This window comes from Pseudophryne corroboree, chromosome 4, assembly GCF_028390025.1.
Source record: "Pseudophryne corroboree isolate aPseCor3 chromosome 4, aPseCor3.hap2, whole genome shotgun sequence".
Classification (NCBI taxonomy): Eukaryota; Metazoa; Chordata; class Amphibia; order Anura; family Myobatrachidae; genus Pseudophryne; species Pseudophryne corroboree.
Genome location: NC_086447.1, coordinates 721236073 through 721263892, shown reverse-complemented (window position 1 = coordinate 721263892; position 27820 = coordinate 721236073). Strand labels below are relative to the sequence as shown.

At 49.1% G+C, this 27820-nt stretch overlaps 1 protein-coding gene across 7 annotated transcripts in view; it reads left to right on the top strand.

Moving 5' to 3' along the window:
- Positions 1 to 27820, top strand: part of MAP4K3 (mitogen-activated protein kinase kinase kinase kinase 3) — a 691402-nt gene that overhangs the window by 383219 nt on the left and 280363 nt on the right. For all 7 annotated transcript variants that reach the window (XM_063918040.1, XM_063918039.1, XM_063918038.1 and 4 more), the window contains exon 6: positions 4891 to 4938. In XM_063918040.1, coding sequence (XP_063774110.1) covers positions 4891 to 4938 — 48 coding nt within the window. The remainder of the gene's footprint in view (positions 1 to 4890; positions 4939 to 27820) is intronic.

Here is a 27820-nt window from a genome sequence, read left to right as displayed (position 1 = left end):
GCCGCCGGCCCCCTTACAGAGCCAGAAGCAAGAAGAGGTCCGGAAAAATCGGCGGCAGAAGACATCAGTCTTCACTAAGGGCTATATGGATGTATTTTAACCCCTGCCAGAACTCACCAAAAAAGCGTGAGAAAAGGCCGCCGAGAAGGGGGCGGAGCCTATCTCCTCAGCACACAGGCGCCATTTTCCATCACAGCTCCGCTGGAAGGACGTCTCCCTGACTCTCCCCTGCAGTCCTGCACTACAGAAAAGGGTAAAAAAGAGAGGGGGGCACTAATTTGGCGCAGTTTTGATACTAACAGCAGCTATAAAGGAAAAGCACATTTTATAGTGGTATTCCTGTCTATATATAGCGCTCTGGTGTGTGCTGGCATACTCTCCCTCTGTCTCCCCAAAGGGATAGTGGGGTCCTGTCCTCTATCAGAGCATTCCCTGTGTGTGTGCGGTGTGTCGGTACGATTGTGTCGACATGTTTGAGGAGGAAAATGAGATGGAGGCGGAGCAATTGCCTATTATACAGTTGTCACCCCCTAGGGAGTCGACACCTGAGTGGATGAGCTTATGGAAGGAATTGCGTGACAGTGTCAGCTCTTTACGACAGACAGTTGACGACATGAGACAGCCGGCTACTCAGCTTGTGCCTGTCCAGGGGTCTCAAACGCCATCAGGGGCTTTAAAACGCCCGTTACCTCAAATGGCAGACACAGACACGGATACTGACTCCAGTGTCGATGATGAGGAGACAAACGTGACTTCCACTAGGGCCACACGTTACATGATTGAAGCAATGAAAAATGTATTGCATATCTCTGATAATACAAGTACCACTAAAAAGGGTATTATGTTTGGTGAGAAAAAACTGCCTGTAGTTTTTCCTGTATCCGAGGAATTAAATGAAGTGTGTGATGAGGCGTGGGTTTCCCCCGATAAAAAACTGATAATTCCTAAAAGGTTATTAGCATCGTACCCTTTCCCGCCAGAGGATAGGGCACGTTGGGAAACACCCCCTAGGGTGGATAAAGCGCTCACACGTTTGTCTAAACAGGTAGCACTACCCTCTCCTGATACGGCCGCCCTTAAGGAACCTGCCGATAGAAAGCTGGAGAATATCCTAAAAGGTATATACGGTCACACGGGTGTTATACTGCGACCAGCAATCGCCTCAGCCTGGATGTGCAGTGCGGGCCTGGCGTGGTCGGATTCCCTGACTGAAAATATTGATACCCTAGATAGGGACAGTATATTACTGACTATAGAGCATTTGAAGGATGCATTTCTATATATGCGTGATGCACAGAGGGATATTTGCCGACTGGCATCAAGAGTTAGCGCGCTGTCCATTTCTGCAAGAAGAGGTTTATGGACGCGGCAGTGGTCAGGTGATGCGGATTCTAAAAGGCACATGGAAGTATTGCCTTATAAGGGGGAGGAGTTATTTGGGGTAGGTCTATCAGACCTGGTAGCCACGGCAACTGCTGGAAAATCCACATTTTTACCCCAGGTAGCTTCTCAACCTAAGAAGACACCGTATTATCAGGCGCAGTCCTTTCGGCCCCATAAGGGCAAGCGGGCAAAAGGCGCCTCATTTCTGCCCCGTGGCAGAGGGAGAGGAAAAAGGCTGCAACAAACAGCCAGTTCCCAGGAACAAAAGCCCTCTCCCGCCTTCGCAAAGTCCTCAGCATGACGCTGGGGCTTTACAAGCGGACTCAGGCACGGTGGGGGCCCGTCTCAAGAAGTTCAGTGCGCAGTGGGCCCACTCGCAAGTGGACCCCTGGATCCTTCAGGTGGTATCTCAGGGGTACAAATTGGAATTCGAGACGTCTCCCCCTCGCCGTTTTATAAAGTCTGCTTTGCCGACGTCTCCCTCAGACAGGGAGGCAGTATTGGAAGCCATTCACAAGCTGTATTCCCAGCAGGTGATAATCAAGGTACCCCTCCTACAACAGGGAAAGGGGTACTATTCCACACTATTTGTGGTACCGAAGCCGGACGGCTCGGTGAGACCAATTTTAAACCTAAAATCCTTGAACACTTACATACAAAGGTTCAAATTCAAGATGGAGTCACTCAGAGCAGTGATTGCAAACCTGGAAGAAGGGGACTATATGGTGTCTCTGGACATCAAGGATGCTTACCTACATGTCCCAATTTACCCTTCTCACCAAGGGTACCTCAGGTTTGTGGTACAGAACTGTCACTATCAGTTTCAAACGCTGCCGTTTGGATTGTCCACGGCACCCCGGGTCTTTACCAAGGTAATGGCCGAAATGATGATACTCCTTCGAAAGAAGGGAGTTTTAGTTATCCCTTACTTGGACGATCTCCTGATAAGAGCAAGATCCAGGGAACAGTTGGAAGTCGGAGTAGCACTATCTCAGATAGTGCTGCGCCAGCACGGTTGGATTCTCAATATTCCAAAATCGCAGCTGATCCCGACGACACGACTTCTATTTCTAGGGATGATCCTGGACACAGTCCAGAAAAAGGTGTTTCTCCCGGAGGAGAAAGCCAGGGAGTTATCCGAACTAGTCAGAAATCTCCTAAAACCAGGCCAAGTCTCAGTGCATCAATGCACAAGGGTCCTGGGAAAGATGGTGGCTTCTTACGAAGCAATCCCATTCGGCAGATTCCACGCAAGAACCTTCCAGGGGGATCTGCTAGACAAATGGTCCGGGTCGCATCTTCAGATGCATCAGCGGATAATCTTGTCACCAAGGAGTCTCTCCTGTGGTGGTTGCAGAGTGCTCATCTTCTAGAGGGCCGCAGATTCGGCATTCAGGACTGGGTCCTGGTGACCACGGATGCCAGCCTGAGAGGCTGGGGAGCAGTCACACAGGGAAGAAATTTCCAGGGCTTGTGGTCAAGCCTGGAGACATCACTTCACATAAATATCCTGGAGCTAAGGGCCATCTACAATGCTCTAAGCCTAGCAAGACCTCTGCTTCAAGGTCAGCCGGTGCTGATCCAGTCAGACAACATCACGGCAGTCGCCCACGTAAACAGACAGGGCGGCACAAGAAGCAGGAGGGCAATGACCGAAGTTGCAAGGATTCTTCGCTGGGCGGAAAATCATGTGATAGCACTGTCAGCAGTGTTCATTCCGGGAGTGGAATTTTACAGAGGAATTTCAACTGGGTCGTTTCCTGCATTTCCTGCAAACCGGACTGTCTATGGGCCTAAAATTAGGGTCCATTAAGGTTCAAATTTCGGCCCTGTCGATTTTCTTCCAGAAAGAACTGGCTTCAGTTCCTGAAGTTCAGACGTTTGTCAAGGGGGTGCTGCATATACAGCCTCCTTTTGTGCCTCCAGTGGCACCTTGGGATCTCAATGTAGTTTTGGGGTTCCTAAAATCACATTGGTTTGAACCACTCTCCACTGTGGACTTAAAATATCTCACATGGAAAGTGGTAATGCTGTTAGCCCTGGCTTCAGCCAGGCGTGTCTCAGAATTGGCGGCTTTATCCTATAAAAGCCCTTACCTGATTTTTCATACGGACAGGGCAGAATTGAGGACTCGTCCTCAATTTCTCCCTAAGGTGGTTTCAGCGTTTCACTTGAACCAGCCTATTGTGGTACCTGCGGCTACTAGGGACTTGGAGGACTCCAAGTTGCTGGACGTAGTCAGGGCCCTGAAAATATATGTTTCCAGGACGGCTGGAGTCAGAAAATCTGACTCGCTGTTTATCCTGTATGCACCCAACAAGCTGGGTGCTCCTGCTTCTAAGCAGACTATTGCTCGTTGGATTTGTAGCACAATTCAGCTTGCACATTCTGTGGCAGGCCTGCCACAGCCAAAATCTGTAAAAGCCCATTCCACAAGGAAGGTGGGCTCATCTTGGGCGGCTGCCCGAGGGGTCTCGGCTTTACAACTTTGCCGAGCAGCTACTTGGTCAGGGGCAAACACGTTTGCTAAATTCTACAAATTTGATACCCTGGCTGAGGAGGACCTGGAGTTCTCTCATTCGGTGCTGCAGAGTCATCCGCACTCTCCCGCCCGTTTGGGAGCTTTGGTATAATCCCCATGGTCCTTACGGAGTTCCCAGCATCCACTAGGACGTCAGAGAAAATAAGAATTTACTTACCGATAATTCTATTTCTCGTAGTCCGTAGTGGATGCTGGGCGCCCATCCCAAGTGCAGATTGTCTGCAATACTTGTACATAGTTATTGTTACAAAAATCGGGTTATTATTGTTGTGAGCCATCTTTTCAGAGGCTCCTCTGTTATCATGCTGTTAACTGGGTTCAGATCACAGGTTGTACGGTGTGATTGGTGTGGCTGGTATGAGTCTTACCCGGGATTCAAAATCCTTCCTTATTGTGTACGCTCGTCCGGGCACAGTATCCTAACTGAGGCTTGGAGGAGGGTCATAGGGGGAGGAGCCAGTGCACACCAGGTAGTCCTAAAGCTTTTACTTTTGTGCCCAGTCTCCTGCGGAGCCGCTATTCCCCATGGTCCTTACGGAGTTCCCAGCATCCACTACGGACTACGAGAAATAGAATTATCGGTAAGTAAATTCTTATTTTCCTGTGCCTGTAAAGCATTGCAGTATTTCCTCCTGTGGTGTTATAGTTGGTTTAATTAATACATATAGTGAAAGTATAGTTTATTAGTTTAGAGGAGGCCCAGTAGTAGGTTTCTTATTTCTGTAATAGCAACTGTATGAGATTGATGAAATCGCAGCCTTTTACTAAGTGGTAACATGTACACCTGCTGTATAACCCCATTATCCTGCCTCCAATATGCGCTATGGATTTGCCCAGTAAGGAATTAATATGTGTGTTAAGTACTGTTAGTCAGATAATTTTGATGTTTACTAATCTAATGTTTGCATCTTTTTTTTTTGTTTGTTTGTTCACGGTATCCTAATTATTTTTATTTGTTTTTCTAGGGGTTATATTATCTGCACGTAAAAGGAAAAATGCACAGGGACATAAAGGTAATAATCATTTTAGGCTTGGTTTTATTTATGTAAGTATAGTTGTCATTATTCAATATCCTGATGAAACTGGATTAGAGACATATTGGATGACATTATTTACGGCATCAGTGTAGCCTGTTAACGCAGCAGGAACTTGGCAGAACAGACAAGTTCTTTCCCACCTGAATATGTTAACAAGCCCAATATAATGTTTTAGTCAGGAAATTATGTGACAATGCCAGTTGGGTCACAAATATTGATATTTCTCTTACGTCCTAGAGGATGCTGGGGTCCATCGCCAGGCAATTACTCTGTAACTGTCTACTGGGGTGCTGTGTGTGCTGGCTCCAGTCTTTGTGTTTCTCTGAAGGTACTTGGGGGAAACTGTGTCTGACATTTTTCTGTGTGTGTGTGTGTGTGTGCGTGCGTGCGTGCGTGTGTGTGTGTGTGTGTGTGTGTGTGTGTATGTGTGTGTATGCAAACTATCACATAACCATGTCCAGGGACTCTGTGTCTTGTGTGGCAGAATATGTATCTTCTCCAGAGGAATCCATTCCACGTACTCAGGAATGTAATATTTTGTCTCAGCCTTCCGAATTACGAGCCCCAGTGGGTAGCTTCTATTAAGAGAATGATATCCCAGATCTCTACTTGGATTGCACATTATGAGACTGAATCACAGATTTTAAAACAATCTGTGGAGGTTTTGTCTGTTTCTGTCCCCACTACCTCAAAATCCCCTGGTGTGTCCAAGAAACGTGCGCTTGCTCAGATTATGCAGGTCGACACGGACACCGACTCTGACACGGCAGAGGGTGATGCGGATTTGCGGCGAGGTGAGGCTTCCCTGGCAAGAGGGGTGCAACTCATGATTGAGGCTATTAGGGATGTGTTATACTGACAAACCACCTGAACAGGTAGAGGAGGCTTACTTTACAGACAATAAGAAAACTTCCCCGACCTTCCCTGTGCGTAAGGAATTAAACGCATTATTTGAAAAATCCTGGGAAGATCCAGAGAAAAAATTCCAGGTCCCAAAGAGTGTTCATGAAGGACCTGGGTAATCTGACTGCGAGGACATCGCCCATGGCTGTCTCAGCACGCAAGGGACACTGGCTACGCCAGTGGTCTGCAGACGCGGAATCCAGGAGAAGTGTGGAGAACCTACCCTTCACAGGTCAGGCTCTCTTTGGGGAAGCATTGGATGCGTGGATCTCCACGGCAACAGCTGGTAAGTCTACCTTTCTTCCCTCAGCTACTCAGACGACAAAGAAAACCTTTTCTACGTCTTTGGTGCAGTCCTTTCGGTCTGCGTAAGCTAAAAAGTCCAAGGGGTATATTCAATTAAAGTCAGATCCATTCCGACATGTATTTGTCGGAATGGATCCGACAACCCCTATTCGATCTCATCTCAATTCGACTTTTTCAAGTCGAATTGAGATGAGGGACGCAGAGGAGGAGAGAGAGGGCGAGGTGCGGGGAGACGAGCGGGGACAGCCGGCAGGCATACAGGTGAGATCAGCGCTACAGTAGCGTTGCAGGAGGATGTCACACAGCCGCCCGACCTCACGGCAGTGTCCACCCGGCTCCAGCAAGCGTGGCCTCACTTGCTGGAGCCGGGTGGAAGCTGCCGTGAGCGGTGCGGCTGTGTGACATCCTGCTGTAGCGCTGATCTCCCCTGTATGCCCGCCGGCTGTCCCCCCCTCTCCCTGCGGCTCCCCCCTCTCCTTCTCTCGGGTCCCACATCTTAGTCCGACATGTTTTTATGTCGGACTGAGATGGTCGAAAAGGGGGCCAAAACCGGTTTTCGACACAAGCATGTGGATCGACAGCTATTCCGCCGATCCACGTGCTTTTCGACAAGTCAAATTCCTCGACTTGTCGAATAGCATTGAATAAGTCGAATCACGTTTCGACCTAAAAAAGTAGAAAACTGCCGTCTTTTCGACAGACGGCGGTTTTCGACACTAATTGAATATACCCCCAAGACTCCTACCACGTTCTTCAGGGGTGGCTGAACGAAATCCCAAAAAACGCCATCTGCAGGTTCCCAAGACCAGAAATATGCCTCTGTGTCCTCAAAATCCTCAGCATGACGGTGGACATCCCTGCCTGGAGAACGGGCAGGTGGAATCGAGGCTCAGACGTTTCAGTCATGTCTGGGTGTCATCGGGATATTGTGTCCCAGGGGTACAAACTGAGAGTTTCAAGAGCTCCCACCCCACAGGTTCTTCAAACCAGGTCTGCTAGTTTTGCTGGCAGACCGGACTATCGTTCAGGAAGCCATTCACAAATTGGAAAGGGCAGATGTAATTGTTCCAGTTCCACCTCATCTGGTAAACCAGGGTTACTATTCAAACCTCTTTGTGGTACCGAAAACGGGTGGTTCGATCAGGCCAATTTTGAACCTGAAGTCGCTAAACCCTTATCTAAGGGAATTCAGGTTCAAAATGGAGTCTCTGAGAGAGGTGATCTCAGGGCTGGAGGAGAGGGAGTTTCTGGTATCCTTGGACATCAAGGATGCATACCTCCATATTCCGAATTGGCCGCCACACCAGGCTTATCTCAGATTTGCGCTGTTGGAATGTCAATATCAGTTCCAGGCACTGCCGTTCGGCCTCTCCACAGCACCGAGGGTGTTCACCAAGGTAATGGCAGAGATGATGATCCTCCTCCGCAAGTAGGGGGTGAATATAATTCCTTATCTGGACGATCTGCTGATAAAGGCATCTTCCATGGAGAGGTTGTTGCAGTCCATTGCTCTCACGACTCGACTGCTCAGGGAACATGGATGGATCCTGAATCTTCCAAATTCACATTTGGAGCCGACAAGGAGATTGTCTTTCATGGGGATGGTCCTCGACACGGAAGTGCAGAGGGTTTTTCTGCCGGTGGAAACGGTGTTGGTGATCCAAAGTATGGTCCAGGATGTCTAAAAGCCTACCCAGGTATCAGTTCATCAGTGCATTTGCCTTCTGGGGAAGATGGTTGCCTCCTACGAGGCTCTTCAGTACGGAAGATTTCATGCACGATCCTTCCAACTGGACTTCCTGGACAAGTGGTCGGGATCTCATCAGCACATGCACCAGAGGATACATCTGTCGCCGAAAGCCAGGATTTCACTTCTGTGGTGGCTACAATTGCCTCACCTTCTTGAGGGCCACAGGTTCGGGATTCAGGACTGGATCCTTCTAACCACGGATGCAAGTCTCAGGGGTTGAAGGTGGTCAAGTCTGGAATCCATTCTTTTAATCAACATTCTGGAACTAAGGGCCGTGTACAATGGTCTTCTACAAGCGGCACATTTTCTACAAAGATCGGGCCATTCAGGTACAGTCGGACAATGTAACGACTGTGACCTACATAAACCGACAGGGCGGAACAAAGAGCAGAGCTGCAATGTCAGGTAACAAGAATCATCTTCTGGGCAGAAAGGCACGCGTTGGCGCTGTCAGCAATCTTCATTCAGGGAGTGGACAACTGGGAAGTGGACTTCCTCAGCAGACCCGATCTCCATCCAGGAGAGTGGGGCCTCCATCCGGAGGTGTTCACGGAGGTGACAAATCTTTGGGGTGTACCTCAAATAGACATGATAGCCTCCCGTCTCAACAAGAAGCTTCGGAGGTACTGTTCCAGGTCAAGAGACCCGCAAGGAGTGGCGGTGGATGCCCTGGATGTGGATGTTTCCTGCACTTCCACTCATTCCCAGGATTCTAAAGCTCATAAAGAGAACAAGAGTTCAGGCAACCCTCATTGCTCCGGACTGGCCGTGAAGGGTTTTGGTACGCGTATCTTCTGGATCTACTGCTGGAAGATCCGAGGCCTCTTCCTCTTCGGGAGGACCTGCTGCAACAGGAGCCGTTCGCTTATCAAGACTTACCGTGGCTACGTTTGACTGCATGGAGGTTGAACGCCAGATATTAGCTCGGAAGGGCATTTCGAACAAGGTTATTCCTACCCTCATACAGGCTAGGAAAGGAGTAACGTCTAAACATTACCATCACACTTGGAAAAAGTATGTATCTTGGTGTGAATCCAAGAAGTTTCCTACGGTGGAGTTTCAACTGGGATGGTTTCTCCTCTTCCTGCAAGCAGGTGTGGATATGGGCCTGCGTTTGGAATCCGTAAAGGTCCAGATATGTGCCTTATCCATTTTCTTCCAGAAACAACTGGCTTCCCTCCCTGAGGTTCAGACTTTCTCGAAAGGGTTTCTGCACATCCAGCCTCCCTTTGTGCCGCCTACGGCACCCTGGGATCTTAACGTGGTGTTACAGTTCCTCTAATCGGATTGGTTCGAGCCTCTGCGGGAGGTTGAGGTCAAGTTTCTCACGTGGAAGGCTGTCACTTTGTTGGCCTTGGCTTCTGCTGGACGTGTGTCGGAGTTGGGGGCTTTTTCTTGTAAAAGCCCCTACCATATCTTCCATGAAGATAGAGCTGAGCTCCGGACACGTCAGCAATTCCTTCCAAAGGTTGTGTCGGCTTTTCATATCAACCAACCTATTGTGGTGCCAGTTGCTACTGACACCTCAGTTCCGTCCAAGTCCTTGGATGTTGTAAGGGCTCTGAAAATCTATGTGAAGAGGACTGCTCGTCACAGAAAATCGGACTCTCTGTCCCGTATGATCCCAAGAAAATTGGGTGTACTGCTTCTAAGCAGACGATCTCTCGCTGGATCAGGGTCACTATCCAGCGTGCATATTCTACGGCAGGATTGCCGTGTCCAAAATCTGTTAAGGCCCACTCTACTCGTAATGTGGGTTCTTCCTGGGCGGCTGCCCGGGGTGTCTCGGCTTTACAGTTTAGCCGAGCGGCTACTTGGTCTGGGTCGAACACGTTTGCTAAGTTCTACAAGTTCGATACTTTGGCCACTGAGGACCTAAAGTATGGTCAATCAGTTCTGCAGGAGCCTCCGCGCTCTCCCTCCTGTTCTGGGAGCTTTGGTACATCCCCATGGTACTAATATGGACCCCAGCATCCGCTAGGATGTAAGAGAAAATAGGATTTTAATTACCTACCAGTAAATCCTTTTCTCGTAGTCCGTAGAGGATGCTGGGCGCCCGCCCAGCGCTTCGTGATCCTGCAGTGGTTACTTGGTTAAGTATTCTTGTTCAGCTGTTCCTGAGTTTTCAAGCTGGTTAGCTTGGTTTGCCTTGTATGTGTGAGCTGGTATGAATCTCGCCACTATCTCTGTTAAGTCCTTCTCTCAAAGTTGTCCGTCTCCTCGGGCACAGTTTCTAGACTGAGTCTTGTAAGAGGGGCATAGAGGGAGTTGTCAGCCGCCACTATCAAAGTCTTAAAGTGCCCATGGCTCCTGGTGGACCCGTCTATACCCCCATAGTACTAATATGTACCCCAGCATCCTCTACGGACTACGAGAAAAGGATTTACCGGTAGGTAATTAAAATCCTATTTCTCTTACGTCCTAGAGGATGCTGGGGACTTCGTAAGGACCATGGGGTATAGACGGGCTCCGCAGGAGACTTGGGCACTCTAAAGACTTTAGATGGGTGTGCACTGGCTCCTCTCTCTATGCCCCTCCTCCAGACCTCAGTTAGATCCTGTGCCCAGAGGAGATTGGATGCACTGCAGGGGAGCTCTACTGAGTTTCTCTGAGAGAGACTTTTGTTAGGTTTTTTATTTTCAGGGAGCACTGCTGGCAACAGGCTCCCTGCATCGTGGGACTGAGGGGAGAGAAGCAGACCTACTTAAATGATAGGCTCTGCTTCTTAGGCTACTGGACACCATTAGCTCCAGAGGGTCGGAACACAGGTCTCACCCTCGTTGTTCGTCCTGGAGCCGCGCCGCCGTCCTCCTCACAGAGCCGGAAGATAGAAGCCGGGTGAGTATAAGAAGAAAGAAGACTTTAAAGGCGGCAGAAGACTTCTGATCTTCACTGAGGTACCGTGCAGCGGTAACGCTGCGCGCCATTGCTCCCACACATTCACACACTGACGGCACTGTAAGGGGGGGGCGCCCTGGGTAGCAAAATTAACCTCTAGGGACACTGGCAGAGATATATATATACTGCGGAGGCAGTATATTACACAAATCCGCGCCAGTATAAAGATTTGAGGGGGACCGAAGCCCGCCGTTGGGGGGGCGGGGCTTGATCCTTAAGCACTAACCAGCGACATTTTCTCCACAGCACGCTGCAGAGAAGCTGGCTCCCCGGACTCTCCCCTGCTGAACACAAGTACAGAGGGCACAAAAGAGGGGGGGGGCACATTTATTTGGCGCAGTGAGTGTATTATTATATATATAAAAAGCGCTGTACTGACTGGGTTTATATTCCAATGTCCGGTGGCGCTGGATGTGTGCTGGCATACTCTCTCTCTGTCTCTCCAAAGGGCCTTATTGGGGGACTGTCTCCATATAGATATATATCCCTGAGTGTGTGGGGGTGTCGGTACGTGTGTGTCGGCATGTCTGAAGCGGAAGGCTCATCTAAGGAGGAGGTAGAGCAGATGATTGTGGTGTCTCCGTCGGCCACACCGACACCTGATTGGTTGGATATGTGGAATGTTTTAAATGCAAATGTGTCTTTATTGCATAAGAGATTGGACAAAGCAGAGTCCAGGGAAGTAACAGGGAGCCAATCCATGGCTTTGGCTGTGTCACAGGGCCCTTCAGGGTCTCAGAAACGTCCCCTGTTCCACGTAGCAGACACTGATACCGACACGAATTCTGACTCCAGTGTCGACTACGATGATGCGAGGTTACACCCAAGGGTGGCCAAAAGTATTCATTATATGATTTTTGCTATAAAACATGTTTTGCATATCACAGATGACCCCTCTGTCCCTGACACGGGGGTATGCATGTTTAAGGAAAAGAAACCTGAGGTAACCTTTCCCCCGTCTCATGAGCTGAACGCTTTATTTAAAAAGGCTTGGGAGACTCCAGACAAAAATTTGCAGATTCCCAAGAGAATTCTTATGGCGTACCCTTTCCTTGCGCAGGACAGGGTACGGTGGGAATCCTCGCCCAGGGTGGACAAGGCTTTAACGCGCTTGTCCAAAAAGGTGGCGCTACCATCTCCAGACACAGCAGCCCTCAAGGATCCTGCTGATCGCAGACAGGAAACTACCTTAAAATCAATTTATACACATACGGGTGCCTTGCTCAGACAGTGCAGTAGCAGCGTGGGCAGATTTCTTGTCATCTGACATTGACACCCTAGATAGGGATACCATTTTATTGACCTTGGGTCACATTAAAGACGCAGCCTTATATATGAGAGACGCTGCGAGAGACGTTGGGCTGAAGGGTTCAAGAGCCAACGCCATGGCTGTTTCTGCTAGGCGAGCCCTGTGGACCCGCCAATGGACGGGGGATGCCGATTCAAAGAGACATATGGAAGTTTTACCTTACAAGGGTGAGGTCTTATTTGGGGAGGGTCTCGAGGACCTGGTTTCCACGGCTACCGCGGGTAAATCTTCTTTTTTGCCTTATGTTCCCCCACAGCAAAAGAAAACACCACAATATCAGATGCAGTCCTTTCGGTCGCATAAATCCAGAAGAGGTCGGGGCTCTTCCTTCCTCGCCAGAGGTGAGGGTAGAGGGAAAAGAATGCCTGCGACGGCTAGTTCCCAGGAGCAGAGGTCCTCCCCGGCTTCTACTAAATCCACCGCATGACGCTGGGGCTCCGCTGAGGGAGTCCGCGCCGGTGGGGGCACGTCTTCGACTCTTCAGCCAGGTCTGGGTTCTGTCAGACGTGGATCCTTGGGCGATGGAAATTATATCCCAAGGCTACAAACAAGAATTCGAAGAGGTGCCCCCTCGCCGATTTTTCAAGTTGGCTTTGCCAGCTTCTCCCCCAGAGAGGGAAATAGTTTTAGCTGCAATTCAAAAGCTGTATGCAAGTGATTTTCAGGGTTCCCCTAGCCCAACAGGGGAAAGGGTACTATTCAACCCTGTTTGTGGTCCCGAAACCGGATGGCTCGGTCAGACCCATTCTGAATCTAAAATCCCTAAACCTGTACTTAAAAAAGTTCAAATTCAAGATGGAATCGCTCCGGGCAGTGATCTCCAGCCTGGAAGGGGGGGATTTTATGGTGTCACTAGACATAAAGGATGCATACCTTCATGTCCCCATATATCCTCCTCATCAGGCGTACCTGAGATTCGCTGTACTGGACTGTCATTACCAGTTTCAGACGTTGCCGTTTGGGCTTTCCACGGCCCCGAGGATTTTCACCAAGGTAATGGCGGAAATGATGGTGCTCCTGCGCAGGCAGGGAGTCACAATTATCCCGTACTTGGACGATCTCCTGATAAAAGCGAGATCGAGAGATCAATTGATGAAAAGCGTGTCGCTCTCCTTGAGGGTGCTGCAGCAGCACGGCTGGATTCTAAATCTACCAAAGTCACAGTTGATTCCAACGACTCGGCTATCTTTCTTAGGAATGATTCTGGACACGGAACAGAAGAGGGTTTTTCTCCCAGTGGAAAAAGCCCAGGAACTCCAGAACATGGTCAGAGACCTACTAAAACCAAAAAGAGTGTCAGTCCATCAATGCACTCGAGTACTGGGAAAAATGGTGGCGGCCTACGAGGCCATCCCCTTCAGCAGGTTCCACGCGAGGACATTTCAGTGGGACCTTCTGGACAAGTGGTCGGGGTCCCATCTACAAATACATCAGAAAATAAGCCTGTCCCCCAAGGCCAGGGTGTCGCTTCTGTGGTGGCTGCAGAGTGCTCACCTTCTCGAGGGTCGCAGGTTCGGTATTCAAGACTGGGTTCTGTTGACCACGGATGCGATCCTCCGAGGATGGGGAGCAGTCACACAAGGAAGAAATTTTCAGGGACTATGGTCAAGCCAGGAGGCTTGTCTACACATCAACGTACTGGAATTGAGGGCCATATACAATGGCCTACGACAAGCAGAGAATCTTCTTCGCGACCTACCGGTTCTGATTCAATCAGACAACGTCACGGCCGTTTCTCAAGTAAACCGCCAAGGCGGGACAAGGAGCAGAGTGGCAGTGGCGGAAGCCACCAGGATTCTTCGCTGGGCGGAAAATCACATAAGCGCTCTGTCAGCTGTCTTCATTCCGGGAGTGGACAACTGGGAAGCAGACTTCCTCAGCAGACACGACCTCCATCCAGGAGAGTGGGGACTTCATCAAGAAGTTTTTGCAGAGATAACAAGTCATTGGGGACTTCCTCAGATAGACATGATGGCGTCACGCCTCAACAAGAAGCTTCGGAGGTATTGTGTCAGGTCAAGGGACCCACAGGCAGTGGCTGTGTACGCCCTGGTGACCCCATGGGTGTTTCAGTCGGTCTATGTGTTCCCTCCTCTTCCGCTCAACTCAAAAATATTGAGAATCATAAGACAAAAAAGAGTGCAGACAATACTCATTGTTCCAGATTGGCCTCGAAGGGCCTGGTATTCAGATCTTCAGGAAATGCTCACAGAAGATCCGTGGCCTCTTCCTCTCAGGGAGGACTTGTTGCAGCAGGGGCCCTGCGTGTTCCAAGACTTACCGCAGTTACGTTTGACGGCATGGCGGTTGAACACCACATCCTAGTTGGGAAAGGTATTCCGGAGGAAGTCATTCCTACTCTGATAAAGGCTAGGAAGGAGGTAACGGCGAAACATTATCACCGTATCTGGAGGAAGTATGTCTCTTGGTGTGAAGCCAAGAATGCTCCTACGGAAGATTTGCATCTAGGCCGTTTTCTCCACTTTCTACCGACAGGAGTGGATATGGGCCTAAAGTTAGGCTCCATTAAGGTATAGATTTCGGCCCTATCAATTTTCTTTCAGAAGGAACTGGCTTCTCTCCCAGAAGTCCAGACTTTTGTAAAGGGAGTGCTGCACATCCAGCCTCCTTTTGTGCCCCCAGTGGCACCATGGGACCTTAACGTGGTGTTACAGTTACTAAAATCTCACTGGTTTGAACCTCTTCAAACGGTTGAATTAAAATTTCTCACTTTTAAGGTGGTCATGTTGTTGGCCTTGGCATCTGCAAGGCGTGTGTCCGAATTGGCGGCTTTATCTCACAAAAGCCCCTATCTGATTTTCCATGTGGATAGAGCAGAGTTGAGGATTCGTCCTCAATTTTTGCCTAAGGTGGTTTCATCGTTTCATATGAACCAACCTATTGTGGTACCTGTGGCTACGGGTGACTCTGAGAATTCCAAGTCCCTTGATGTAGTCAGTGCCTTAAAAATGTATGTAGCCAGGATGGCTCGGGTTAGGAAAACAGAGGCACTGTTTTTCCTGTATGCAGCCAACAAGGTTGGCGCTCCTGCTTCTAAGCAGACTATTGCTCGCTGGATCTGTAACACGATTCAGCAGGCTCATTCTACGGCTGGATTGCCGTTACCAAATTCGGTAAAGGCCCATTCCACTAGGAAGGTGGCCTCTTCTTGGGCCGCTGCCCGAGGCGTCTCGGCGTTACAGCTTTGCCGAGCGGCGACTTGGTCGGGTTCAAACACTTTTGCAAAATTCTACAAGTTTGATACCCTGGCTGATGAGGACCTCATGTTTGCTCAGTCCGTGCTGCAGAGTCATCCGCACTCTCCCGCCCAGTCTGGAGCTTTGGTATAATCCCCATGGTCCTTACGGAGTCCCCAGCATCCTCTAGGACGTAAGAGAAAATAAGATTTTAAACCTACCTGTAAATCTTTTTCTCCTAGTCCGTAGAGGATGCTGGGCGCACGTCCCAGTGCGGACATATTTCTGCAAGGCTTGTATATAGTTATTGCTTACATAAGGGTTATGTTACAGTTAAGATCAGTCTTTGGCTGATGCTGTTTTGTTCATACTGTTAACTGGTTGCGTATATTTCATGTTATACGGTGTGGGCTGGTATGAAGCTTGCCCTTAGATTAGCAAAAATCCTTTCCTCGTACTGTCCGTCTCCTCTGGGCACAGTTCTTTAACTGAGGTTTGGAGGAGGGGCATAGAGGGAGGAGCCAGTGCACACCCATCTAAAGTCTTAAAGTGCCCATGTCTCCTGCGGAGCCCGTCTATACCCCATGGTCCTTACGGAGTCCCCAGCATCCTCTACGGACTAGGAGAAAAAGATTTACCGGTAGGTTTAAAATCTTATTTTTCTGCAGCGGGGTACACTGGGATTCCACAGGGGATGACATTGGGGTGTAGCGTTGGATCGTGATCCGAGGCACCAACAGGCTAGAGCTTTGACTGTTCCCAAGATGCACTGCACCGCCTCCTCTATATCCCCGCCTCCAGGCACTGGAGCTCAGTTTGTAAGTTGGTGCCTGCAGTGCAGGCAGCTTACAGGGAGGGCTGCGTTAGGCAGCCCTGAAAAGAGCTTTTCTGAGAAGAAAGAAGACTTCAAGGGCCGCAGCACAGGCACTAGATGCTGTATGTCATGCTGACATATCGTGCAGCGGCTCCATCACCTTCCCCACGGGCGCTGTATACTCCCGCACCCTGATTACCGGGTACTTACAGCGGAGGCGCTCCGGTCTCATCAGGCATACATCACCGCTGCTGCTCTCCTGGATCGCGTGGCCGCACTTACAGGGAGGAGGTAAGAGGGTCCCCCAGGTGGGATCTGCCGAAATCGCGGTCCCAGGAGACGGACCGCGCCACTGGCGTGGACACTGTGGCTGTGCATGGAACCCACTATATCCACCAGGGCAAGGAGCACAGGTCGGATTTACTAAAATCCATTTATTACAGGCTCCATAGTACCCGGTGGTGAAGCCCAGCACATGGGATAAGGCGCTTACCTGTAGCCCCTCCCCCAGCCCCAGGCACCATATACAGCAGATGTTCCTGCCCTGGAGCTGCATATCTCTCTCTCTCACTCCCTGTCAGCGTTTGGGCGCCATTTCACAGAGCTGCGCTGATCCTGGGACTGCTGGGCACTGTCTCCTCTGTAAAGCTGCCTGCCTCTTCAGCGCGGTGCATTTACAGGACACGTAAGTATTCTACATGTCATTTAGACAGTGTTGGTTAAGAACAAGTGCATAACTACAGGAATATTTAGTACAAGAATTCTGTGATATACATCCAGTGTTTACTATGCATTGTTATATCTGTATACATACATAGTTTTATGTAGTATTACTAGTCCAGTGCAGTCTTATTGTTGTGTGTAACAATTTCTGCATTGTACATGTTACTGGTGTGCCTATAGCTGGTGTTTTGTTTCCATTCCGTGTATCACGTCTTGCTGTCACTATAGTCTGTACCCTGAGGGGGCTATGTGTGTCAGGGTCATATATATATATATATATATATATATATATATATATGTGTGTGTGTGTGTGTGTATATATATATATATATATATAAAATATATATATATAAAATATATATTTCATTAGCGTTTCACAGGATATACAGGTTTTTTTGTATTTTTCTCTGTGTATTTCAGTCACCATATACCACTTAAATCCTCTGTGTTCTACATTGGCAGTCACACTCCACAGGGTTTTTTTTTCAGGTACTGTGTCTAGCTATATTGTACTGTTATGCCCTAAGGCTATGTTTCCATATAATGTCTGCTACACAGGGCGGGAGATCCACGGCTGATCCTGCATAATGCACTGCTGATGCCACAGATTAATCTGAGGTAAATATTCCAGTTGAGGGTCCAGGTAACGAGTGTTCTGTACCCCTCAGTCAGTCTGCAGCACTGGTGGCACACCAAGACCTACCTTGGCCTGCTTTTTCTAATTTACTGACTACACTAATAACGAGACTTACGTTGCAGCCACATATTGTCCATGTAGTTAATCCGCCATGGACGGATACTCTGTCTACTCAGTTACAGCAATTAAATCAGTGTTTGGTTAAACAAAAGCCTAACCCTCACCCTCCTAGGACCAAGGTGTCATCTAAGCGGGCCATTTCTTACTCACAATCCACTCATGTTTCGGATACTTCATCCGATGAAGATGGGGTATATACTGACCCATCAGACACTGATGCAGATGCTTCTGATGAGGAATCTACAACGCAGGTTGATGTTCCTGACCTATTGGAGGCTATCAAACTACTTCTTCAGATTGAGGATGAAACTGCTGCTCCAGATACGTCTAAGAAACCTGATAAGTTTAAATGTCAGAAGGTTACTAAATTAGTTTTGCCACATTCTGACCATTTGGTTGACATACGTCAGGAATCCTGGGAGTTTCCAGGGAAGACATTCTTCCTGTCTAAAAAGATGCTAGCTCGTTATCCCCTTTCTGCAGAGTTATGTAAGAATTGGGAAACTCCACCACCGGTGGACTTACATGTAGCTCGTCTTGTGGTGTCTTCTACTCTGCCTGTCACTACCGTCACCTCTCTGAAAGAACCGACAGATAAGCGCATGGAGGTTTGCTTGAAGTCTATTTACACTCTTGCTGGTTCTGTACATAGACGCACTATAGCTGCTTCTTGGGCTGCAAAGGGTATTGAAGCCTGGGTTCAAGCTGTTGAGGCAGAGCTACCTCTGGATTTTTCTGATAATGCCAGACAGTATTTTTCATATATTACCACAGCCTCTCATTACATTCAGGAGGCATCCATTCTGGCTCGCCGGATTCTGTGGTTGCGGTCCTGGTCGGTAGACCTGGACTCTAAAAAGACCTTGGAGGTGATCCCTTTTAAGGGAGACATGCTATTCGGGGAAGATTTGAACAAGATTGTTGCTGATTTAGCGTCTGCTAAAACTGCATGTCTACCAAGTACTAATCCTTCGGCTCCGAAGGCTAAAAGTACCTCCTTTCGATCCTTTCGACCTCCAAGTAAAGCAAAGGGTCAGGTGTACCCTAAACAGGCTCGCACTTCCAAAACCTCTAAGCCCAAGCCTAAACATTCTTTGGTTCCCCATCAGCCTGCTTCCAAACCAGACAAGCCTGCTGCATGACGGGGTGGGCCTCCCCTGGGGGATCCCAGGGTGGGAGGCCGACATCTGCGGTTCACCCAGGTATGGTTACAGACCACTTTGGACGCCTGGGTGAGGGAAGTCGTCACTCGCGGATACGCCATCTCTTTCAAGACGTGTCCCCCTCACAGGTTTTGCTCAACGTTTATCCCTTCTGATCCATTAAAGGCAAAGACTCTACGTTTGGTGGTGCAATCACTCCTGGACACGGGAGTGATAGTGCCGGTGCCTCTGTCTCAGAGGGGCAGGGGGTACTATTCAATGATGTTCCTATTCCCGAAGCCGAATGGATCCTCCCGACCCATTCTCAACCTCAAATCTTTGAACAAATTTGTGAAGGTATACAAATTCCGTATGGAAACTCTTCGCTCTATTGTTCTGGCTTTGGAGCCGAAGGATTATATGGTATCCCTGGACATACAGGATGCTTACCCACACATACTTATTGCCGTATAGCATCAGCAGTATCTGCAGTTTGCTATTGCCAACCTACATTATCAATTCCAAGCCTTGCCCTTTGGACTGACTACAGCTCCTCAGATCTTTAACAAGCTCATGGCAGTCATGACGGCCATTCTCTGTCGGCAAGGTATCAGGATCCTACCGTATCTGGACGACTTGCGGATCCTGGTAAACTCCCCAGAGGTTCTCACACGTCATCTGGAACTGACTGTCCAATTCCTACAAGCACACGGGTGGCTCATCAATTGGAAGAAATCCTCACTGGTCCCTACTCAGAGCATGGTGCACCTGGGGGCATTACTGGACACACACAACCAACGTTTGTTCTTGTCTCCAGAGAAGGTCCTGAAGCTTCAGGACAGGATAAGATGCTTCCTCTCTCGCCCACGAGTGTCAATATACTCTGCGATGCAAGTAGTAGGCCTCATGGTGTCGGCTTCCGACATGGTAGAGTACGCTCAATTTCACTCTCACCCTCTGCAGACGCGAATCCTTGCCAGGTGGGACGCCCTGCCTCACCGGATCAGATCTCACATGATCTCCTTGACTCCGGAGGTTCGTCTGTCACTGAGCTGGTGGCTACAGGACCAACAATTGAGCAGGGGTCATCCCTTCTGGATCTCTGACTGTGTCTTCCTAATGATGCCAGTCTGCGAGGTTAGGGCGCGGTGTTGGAGCAACACTCTCTTCAAGGTCGGTGGACCAGGGAGGAATCTCTCTTCCCGATAAATATTCTGGAGTTGCGGGCAGTGTTCAATGCTCTGAAACTTGCAATGCCTTTGGTACAGAACAGGCCTGTTCAAGTACAGTCGGACAATGCCATAACGGTGGCGTACATAAATCATCAAGGCGGCACGCGAAGCCACATGGCAATGTTGGAAGTGTCAAAGATTCTTCAGTGGGCGGAATGCCATCTGCCAGCCATATCGGCAGTGTTCATTCCAGGGTTCCTCAACTGGGAAGCGGATTTCCTTAGTCGTTAGGACGTACACGCCGGAGAGTGGAGCCTTCATCCAGAAGTCTTTCAACTCCTAGTGGACAAGTGGGGCCTACCAGATGTAGACCTGATGGCATCTCGACACAATCACAAGGTTCCGGTCTTCGGAGCAAGAACAAGGGATCCTCAAGCAGCGTTCGTGGACGCACTGGCAATTCCATGGAATTTTCAGCTGCCGTACGTGTTCCCTGCGGTGTCACTCCTGCCCAGGGTAATAAGGAAGTTCAAGCAAGAAGGAGGAATACTACTTCTGATCGCTCCAGCGTGGCCCAGGCGGCATTGGTTCTCAGACCTGCAGGGTCTCTCGATAGTGTCCTCTTCTGCTTCTTTTACCAGGATTTGGCCGACTGGCTTTGATGGCGTGGCTCTTGAAGCTTCACTCCTGAGGGCCAAAGGATTTTCTGAGGCAGTCATTCAAACTATGTTGAAAGCCCGTAAACCAGCTTCGGCTCGGATTTATTATAGGGTCTGGAATTCTTACTTCACCTGGTGTTGCGGCTAAGAATTATGCTGTATACAAGTTCAGTACTGCCAAACTTTTGGCTTTTCTGCAACAGGGCCTGGACTTAGGCCTTTGTCTGTTCTCCCTCAAGATTCATATATCTGCCTTGTCGGTGTGTGTCTCTTCCTGACGTTCACACTTGCACTCAGGGGGTTTTACGGATTCAACCTCCCTATGTCCCTCCTGTGGCTCCATGGGATTTACTTGTTGTTCTGAATGCCCTGCAAGAGTTTCCATTTGAACCTCTTGATTCTTTGGACCTTAAATGGCTTACGCTTAAGGTCTTATTTCTCTGACGTCCTAGTGGATGCTGGGAACTCCGTAAGGACCATGGGGAATAGCGGGCTCCGAAGGAGGCTGGGCACTCTAGAAAGATCTTAGACTACCTGGTGTGCACTGACTCCTCCCACTATGACCCTCCTCCAAGCCTCAGTTAGATTTCGTGCCCGGCCGAGGTTGGATGCACACTAGGGGCTCTCCTGAGCTCTTAGAAAGTTATAGTCTTAGAATTTGTTATTTTCAGTGAGACCTGCTGGCAACAGGCTCACTGCAGCGAGGGACTAAGGGGAGAAGAAGCGAACTCGCCTGCTTGCAGCCGGATTGGGCTTCTTAGGCTACTGGACACCATTAGCTCCAGAGGGATCGACCGCAGGCCCAGCCTTGATGTTCGGTCCCGGAGCCGCGCCGCCGTCCCCCTTACAGAGCCAGAAGCAAGAAGATGGTCCGGAAAATCGGCGGCATGAAGACATCCTGTCTTCACCAAGGTAGCGCACAGCACTGCAGCTGTGCGCCATTGCTCCTCATACACACTTCACACTCCGGTCACTGAGGGTGCAGGGCGCTGGGGGGGGGGCGCCCTGAGGCAGCAATAAAAACACCTTGGCTGGCTAAAATACCTCAATATATAGCCCCTGGGGCTATATATGAGGTAAATACCCCTGCCAGAATGCCATAAAAAGCGGGAGAATACGCTGCGAAAAAGGGGCGGAGCCTATCTCCTCAGCACACTGGCGCCATTTTTCCCTCACAGCTCGGCTGGAAGGAAGCTCCCTGGCTCTTCCCTGCAATTCTACAGTACAGTAAGAGGGGAAAGAGAGGGGGGGCATTAAAATTGGCACTGTATACAGTATATTATATTGAAAAGCAGCTATTAGGGACATAACTCAGTTAGTCCCTGTATATATATAGCGCTCTGGTGTGTGCTGGCATACTCTTACTCTGTCCCCCCAAAGGGCTTTTGTGGGTCCTGTCCTCTGTTGGAGCATTCCCTGTGTGTGTGGAGTGTGTCGGTACGGCTGTGTCGACATGTTTGAGGAGGATAATGATGTGGAGGGGGAGCAGATGCCTTTAGCAGGGATGTCACCCCCTGGGGGTCAGACACCTGAGTGGATGGTATTATGGCAGGAAATGAGTGCACGTATAGACTCCTTACATAAAAAATTTGACGACATGCCGACTGTGGGACAGCCGAGTCTTCAGCTCGTGCCTGTCCAGGTGTCTCAAAAGTCATCAGGGGCTCTGAAACGCCCGCTATCTCAGGTGGCACAAGTAGATGTCGACACGGATACTGACACCAGTGTCGACGACGATGAGTCAAATTTAATGCCCGTTAAGGCCATTCACTGCATGATTGAGGCAATGAAAGAGGTGTTAAATATTTCTGATTTACATCCAGGTACCACAAAAAAGGGTATTATGTTTGGGGAGAAAAAACTACCTGTAGTTTTTCCCCCGTCAGATGAATTAAATGAAGTGTGTGAAGAAGCGTGGGCTTCCCCTGATAAGAAATTGGTAATTCCTAAGAAGCTACTAATGGCGTTCCCTTTCCCGCCAGAGGATAGGTTACGTTGGGAAACACCCCCGAAGGTGGATAAAGCGCTCACACGTTTGTCTAAAAAGGTGGCACTACCGTCCCAGGATACGGCCGCCCTTAAGGAACCTGTTGATAGAAAGCAGGAGGCGATCCTGAAGTCTGTATATACACACTCAGGCATTATACTCAGACCAGCTATTGCGTCAGCATGGATGTGCAGTGCTGCCGCTGCGTGGTCAGATAAACTGTCAGAAGATATTGACACGTTAGACAGAGACACGATCCTGCTAACAATTGACCATATCAAAGACTCAGTCTTATACATGAGAGATGCACAGAGGGAAATCTGCCGGCTGGCATCTAAAGTAAGTGCATTATCCATCTCTGCTAGGAGATGCTTATGGACTCGCCAGTGGACTGGAGATGCAGATTCCAAAAGGCACATGGAAGTTTTGCCTTATAAGGGGGAGGAATTATTTGGGGATGGTCTCTCCGACCTAGTTTCCACAGCAACGTCTGGGAAGTCAGCATTTTTACCCCATGTCCCCTCACAGCCTAAGAAGGCGCCATTTTATCAGGTTCAGTCCTTTCGGTCCCAGAAAAACAAGCGGGGAAAAGGAGGGTCTTTTCTGTCAAGAGGCAGAGGCAGGGGAAAAAGGCTGCAGCAAACAGCAGGTTCCCAGGAACAAAAGTCCTCCCCCGCTTCCTCTTCCAAGTCCGCCGCATGACGGTGGGGCTTCACAGGCGGAGCCAGGTACGGTGGGGGCCCGCCTCCGGAATTTCAGCGATCAGTGGGCTCGCTCACAGGTGGATCCCTGGATCCTTCAAATAGTATCTCAGGGATACAGGCTGGAATTCGAGGCGACTCCACCCCGCCGTTTCCTAAAATCCGCCTTGCCGATTGCTCCCTCAGACAGGGAGGCGGTGCTAGCAGCGATTCACAAGCTGTATTCCCAGCAGGTGATAATCAAGGTACCCCTACTTCAACAAGGCCGGGGTTACTATTCCACACTATTTGTGGTGCCGAAACCGGACGGTTCGGTGAGACCCATTTTAAATTTGAAATCCTTGAACACATACATAAAAAAATTCAAGTTCAAGATGGAATCGCTCAGGGCGGTTATTGCAAGCCTGGACGAGGGGGATTACATGGTATCCCTGGACATCAAGGATGCTTACCTGCATGTCCCCATTTACAATTCTCACCAGGAGTACCTCAGATTTGTGGTACAGGATTGCCATTACCAATTCCAGACGCTGCCGTTTGGACTCTCCACGGCACCGAGGGTATTTACCAAGGTTATGGCGGAAATGATGATACTCCTTCGAAAAAAGGGAGTTTTAATTATCCCATACTTGGACGATCTCCTAATAAAGGCACGATCCAAGGAACAGTTGTTAGTGGGAGTAGCACTATCTCAGGAAGTGCTGAGCCAGCACGGTTGGATTCTGAATATCCCAAAGTCACAGCTGGTCCCCACGACACGTCTAATGTTCCTGGGAATGATTCTGGACACGGCCCAGAAAAAAGTGTTTCTCCCGGAGGAGAAAGCCAGGGAGTTGTCTTCTCTAGTCAGAGACCTCCTAAAACCAAAACAGGTATCGGTGCATCACTGCACGCGGGTCCTGGGAAAGATGGTAGCTTCTTACGAAGCAATTCCATTCGGCAGGTTCCATGCCAGAATTTTTCAGTGGGACCTGTTGGACAAGTGGTCCGGATCGCATCTTCAGATGCATCGTTTAATAACCCTGTCTCCACGAACCAGGGTGTCTCTTCTGTGGTGGCTGCACAGTGCTCATCTTCTGGAGGGCCGCAGATTCGGCATACAGGACTGGGTCCTGGTGACCACGGATGCCAGCCTACGAGGCTGGGGGGCAGTCACAAAGGGAAGAAATTTCCAAGGACTATGGTCAAGTAAGGAGACTGCCCTTCACATAAATATTCTGGAACTAAGGGCCATTTACAATGCCCTAAGTCAAGCAAAATCCCTGCTCCTACACCAGCCGGTGCTGATCCAGTCAGACAACATCACGGCAGTCGCCCATATGCATCGACAGGGCGGCACAAGAAGCAGGACGGCGATGGCAGAAGCCACAAAAATTCTCCGATGGGCGGAGAATCATGTACTAGCACTGTCAGCAGTGTTCATCCCGGGAGTGGACAACTGGGAAGCAGACTTTCTCAGCAGGCACGACCTCCACCCGGGAGAGTGGGGACTTCATCCAGAAGTCTTCCAAATGATTGTAAATCAATGGGGTCGTCCACAGGTGGACATGATGGCGTCCCGCCTAAACAAAAAACTAGAGAAGTATTGCGCCAGGTCAAGAGACCCTCAGGCGATAGCTGTGGACGCTCTAGTGACACCGTGGGTGTACCGGTCAGTTTATGTGTTCCCTCCTCTACCTCTCATACCAAAGGTATTGAGAATAATAAGAAAGCGAGGAGTAAACACAATTCTCGTGGTTCCGGATTGGCCGAGAAGAGCGTGGTACCCGGAACTTCAAGAGATGATCTCAGAGGACCCGTGGTCTCTGCCGCTCAGACAGGACCTGCTGCAGCAGGGCCCCTGTCTGTTCCAAGACTTACCGCGGCTGCGTTTGACGGCATGGCGGTTGAACGCCGGATCCTGAAGGAAAAGGGCATTCCGGAGGAAGTCATTCCTACGCTTATTAAAGCCAGGAAAGAGGTCACAGCAACTCATTATCACCGCATATGGCGGAGGTATGTTGCATGGTGTGAGGCCGAAAAGGCCCCAACGGAGGAATTTCAACTAGGTCGATTTCTGCATTTCCTGCAAGCAGGAGTGAATATGGGCCTAAAACTGGGCTCCATTAAGGTACAGATCTCGGCTCTGTCGATTTTCTTTCAAAAAGAACTAGCTTCAGTACCTGAAGTTCAGACATTTGTGAAAGGAGTGCTGCATATTCAGCCCCCATTTGTGCCTCCTGTGGCACCTTGGGATCTCAACGTGATGTTGAGTTTCTTAAAATCACATTGGTTTGAGCCACTAAAAACCGTGGATCTGAAATATCTCACGTGGAAAGTGGTCATGTTATTGGCCTTGGCTTCAGCCAGGCGAGTGTCAGAGTTGGCGGCTTTATCATGTAAAAGCCCTTATCTGATTTTCCATATGGATAGGGCAGAATTGAGGACTCGTCCCCAGTTTCTCCCTAAGGTGGTGTCAGCGTTTCACCTGAACCAGCCTATTGTGGTGCCTGCGGCTACTAAGGATTTGGAGGACTCCAAGTTGCTAGACGTTGTTAGGGCCCTGAAAATATGTTTCCAGGACGGCTGGAGTCAGAAAATCTGACTCGCTGTTTATCCTGTATGCACCCAACAAGCTGGGTGCTCCTGCTTCTAAGCAGACTATTGCTCGTTGGATTTGTGGTACAATTCAGCTTGCACATACTGTGGCAGGCTTGCCACAGCCAAAATCTGTCAATGCCCATTCCACAAGGAAGGTGGGCTCATCTTGGGCGGCTGCCCGAGGGGTCTCGGCTTTACAACTTTGCCGAGCTGCTACTTGGTCAGGGGCAAACACGTTTGCAAAATTCTATAAATTTGATACCCTGGCTGAGGAGGACCTGGAGTTCTCTCATTCGGTGCTGCAGAGTCATCCGCACTCTCCCGCCCGTTTGGGAGCTTTGGTATAATCCCCATGGTCCTTACGGAGTTCCCAGCATCCACTAGGACGTCAGAGAAAATAAGAATTTACTCACCGGTAATTCTATTTCTCGTAGTCCGTAGTGGATGCTGGGCGCCCATCCCAAGTGCGGTTTATCTGCAATACTTGTACATAGTTATTGTTAACTAAATCGGGTTATTGTTGAGCCATCTGTTGAGAGGCTCTATTGTTTCATACTGTTAACTGTGTTTCATATCACGAGTTGTACGGTGTGATTGGTGTGGCTGGTATGAGTCTTACCCGGGATTCAAAATCCTTCCTTATTGTGTACGCTCGCCCGGGCACAGTACCTAACTGAGGCTTGGAGGAGGGTCATAGTGGGAGGAGCCAGTGCACACCAGGTAGTCTAAGATCTTTCTAGAGTGCCCAGCCTCCTTCGGAGCCCGCTATTCCCCATGGTCCTTACGGAGTTCCCAGCATCCACTACGGACTACGAGAAATAGAATTACCGGTGAGTAAATTCTTATTTTTTGCTGGCTATTGAATATGCTAGACTCGTTTCAGACTTGGGTGCTTTGTCTTGTCGGTCACCCTTTCTGATTTTTCACCGTGACCGTGCAGTTCTTAGAACTCGCCCTGGTTATCTATTTAATTAGCTGCAAGGTTTACCCCATGGCTAATTGTCCACGCAGCGCTGGGAAAAGCTATTCAGTTAAATAGCCTTCTGCCCGTGCCTAAAACTGGTAATTACTGCGTGGAAAGTCACTGCTTCCACTATGGGCTTTTTCACTCCTATACTGGTAGCGTGTGGAGGGTGGCAGATTCAACAATTGTCCTAGTAGTTTTAAAATTAGAATGGCCCTTGTAGCTTCAGGAAATGTAAATTATTTATAAAATATATATATATATATATATATTTAGCATATAGTCAACTAGAACAAATTGACAATTTTTTTTTTTTTTTGGTTGATTGTTTTTTTACATTAAAGATGACAATCACATTTTGTTTGGGGCTGAAAGATCCAACAATTATGGAGTAAAGGGAGTACACACGTTGCGATTTTTGCTTAATTTCTAAGCAATTTGGCTAGATTGCTTAAGAATTAAGCACACATCGCTCCGTGTGTATACCACTATACCCCATAGCGATAGCAGTGCGCGGCGCTATCGCCGGCTCAGATATTGACTGCATGTAGTTCAGATCTGGCCAGATCGCTAGGCTCTCATTGAGCCTTGCGGTCTGCTTAGGATCAGGCTAGCACACATCGCAGTGTGGTAAGCCCACATCGGGCTCTGCACACATCACTCTGAGTCTGAATCTCTACGTGTGTACCCCCCTTAAAGAATGTACAAAGAACTATCTTCTCTCCAGCTCTATGCTGTATATCACATTACTGCGTACATAATATAAATATTACAAGGCACCAGTTAATGAGTACAAGAAAACTCAATATTTTCAATTAAACATTGTCAAATAGTGCGTGTTTAATAAACAGCACAGGGGCTGCTATGCCCACTGCGGTTGTTTTTGTTTTGTTTTGTTTTTTTCCAGCCCTTTTTCATTTGACAGGTTTTTAATCTTTGTCACAAGTGAAAATCATTATTGCCTTTTCATAAGACAGAGTGAATATTGTGTTCTTG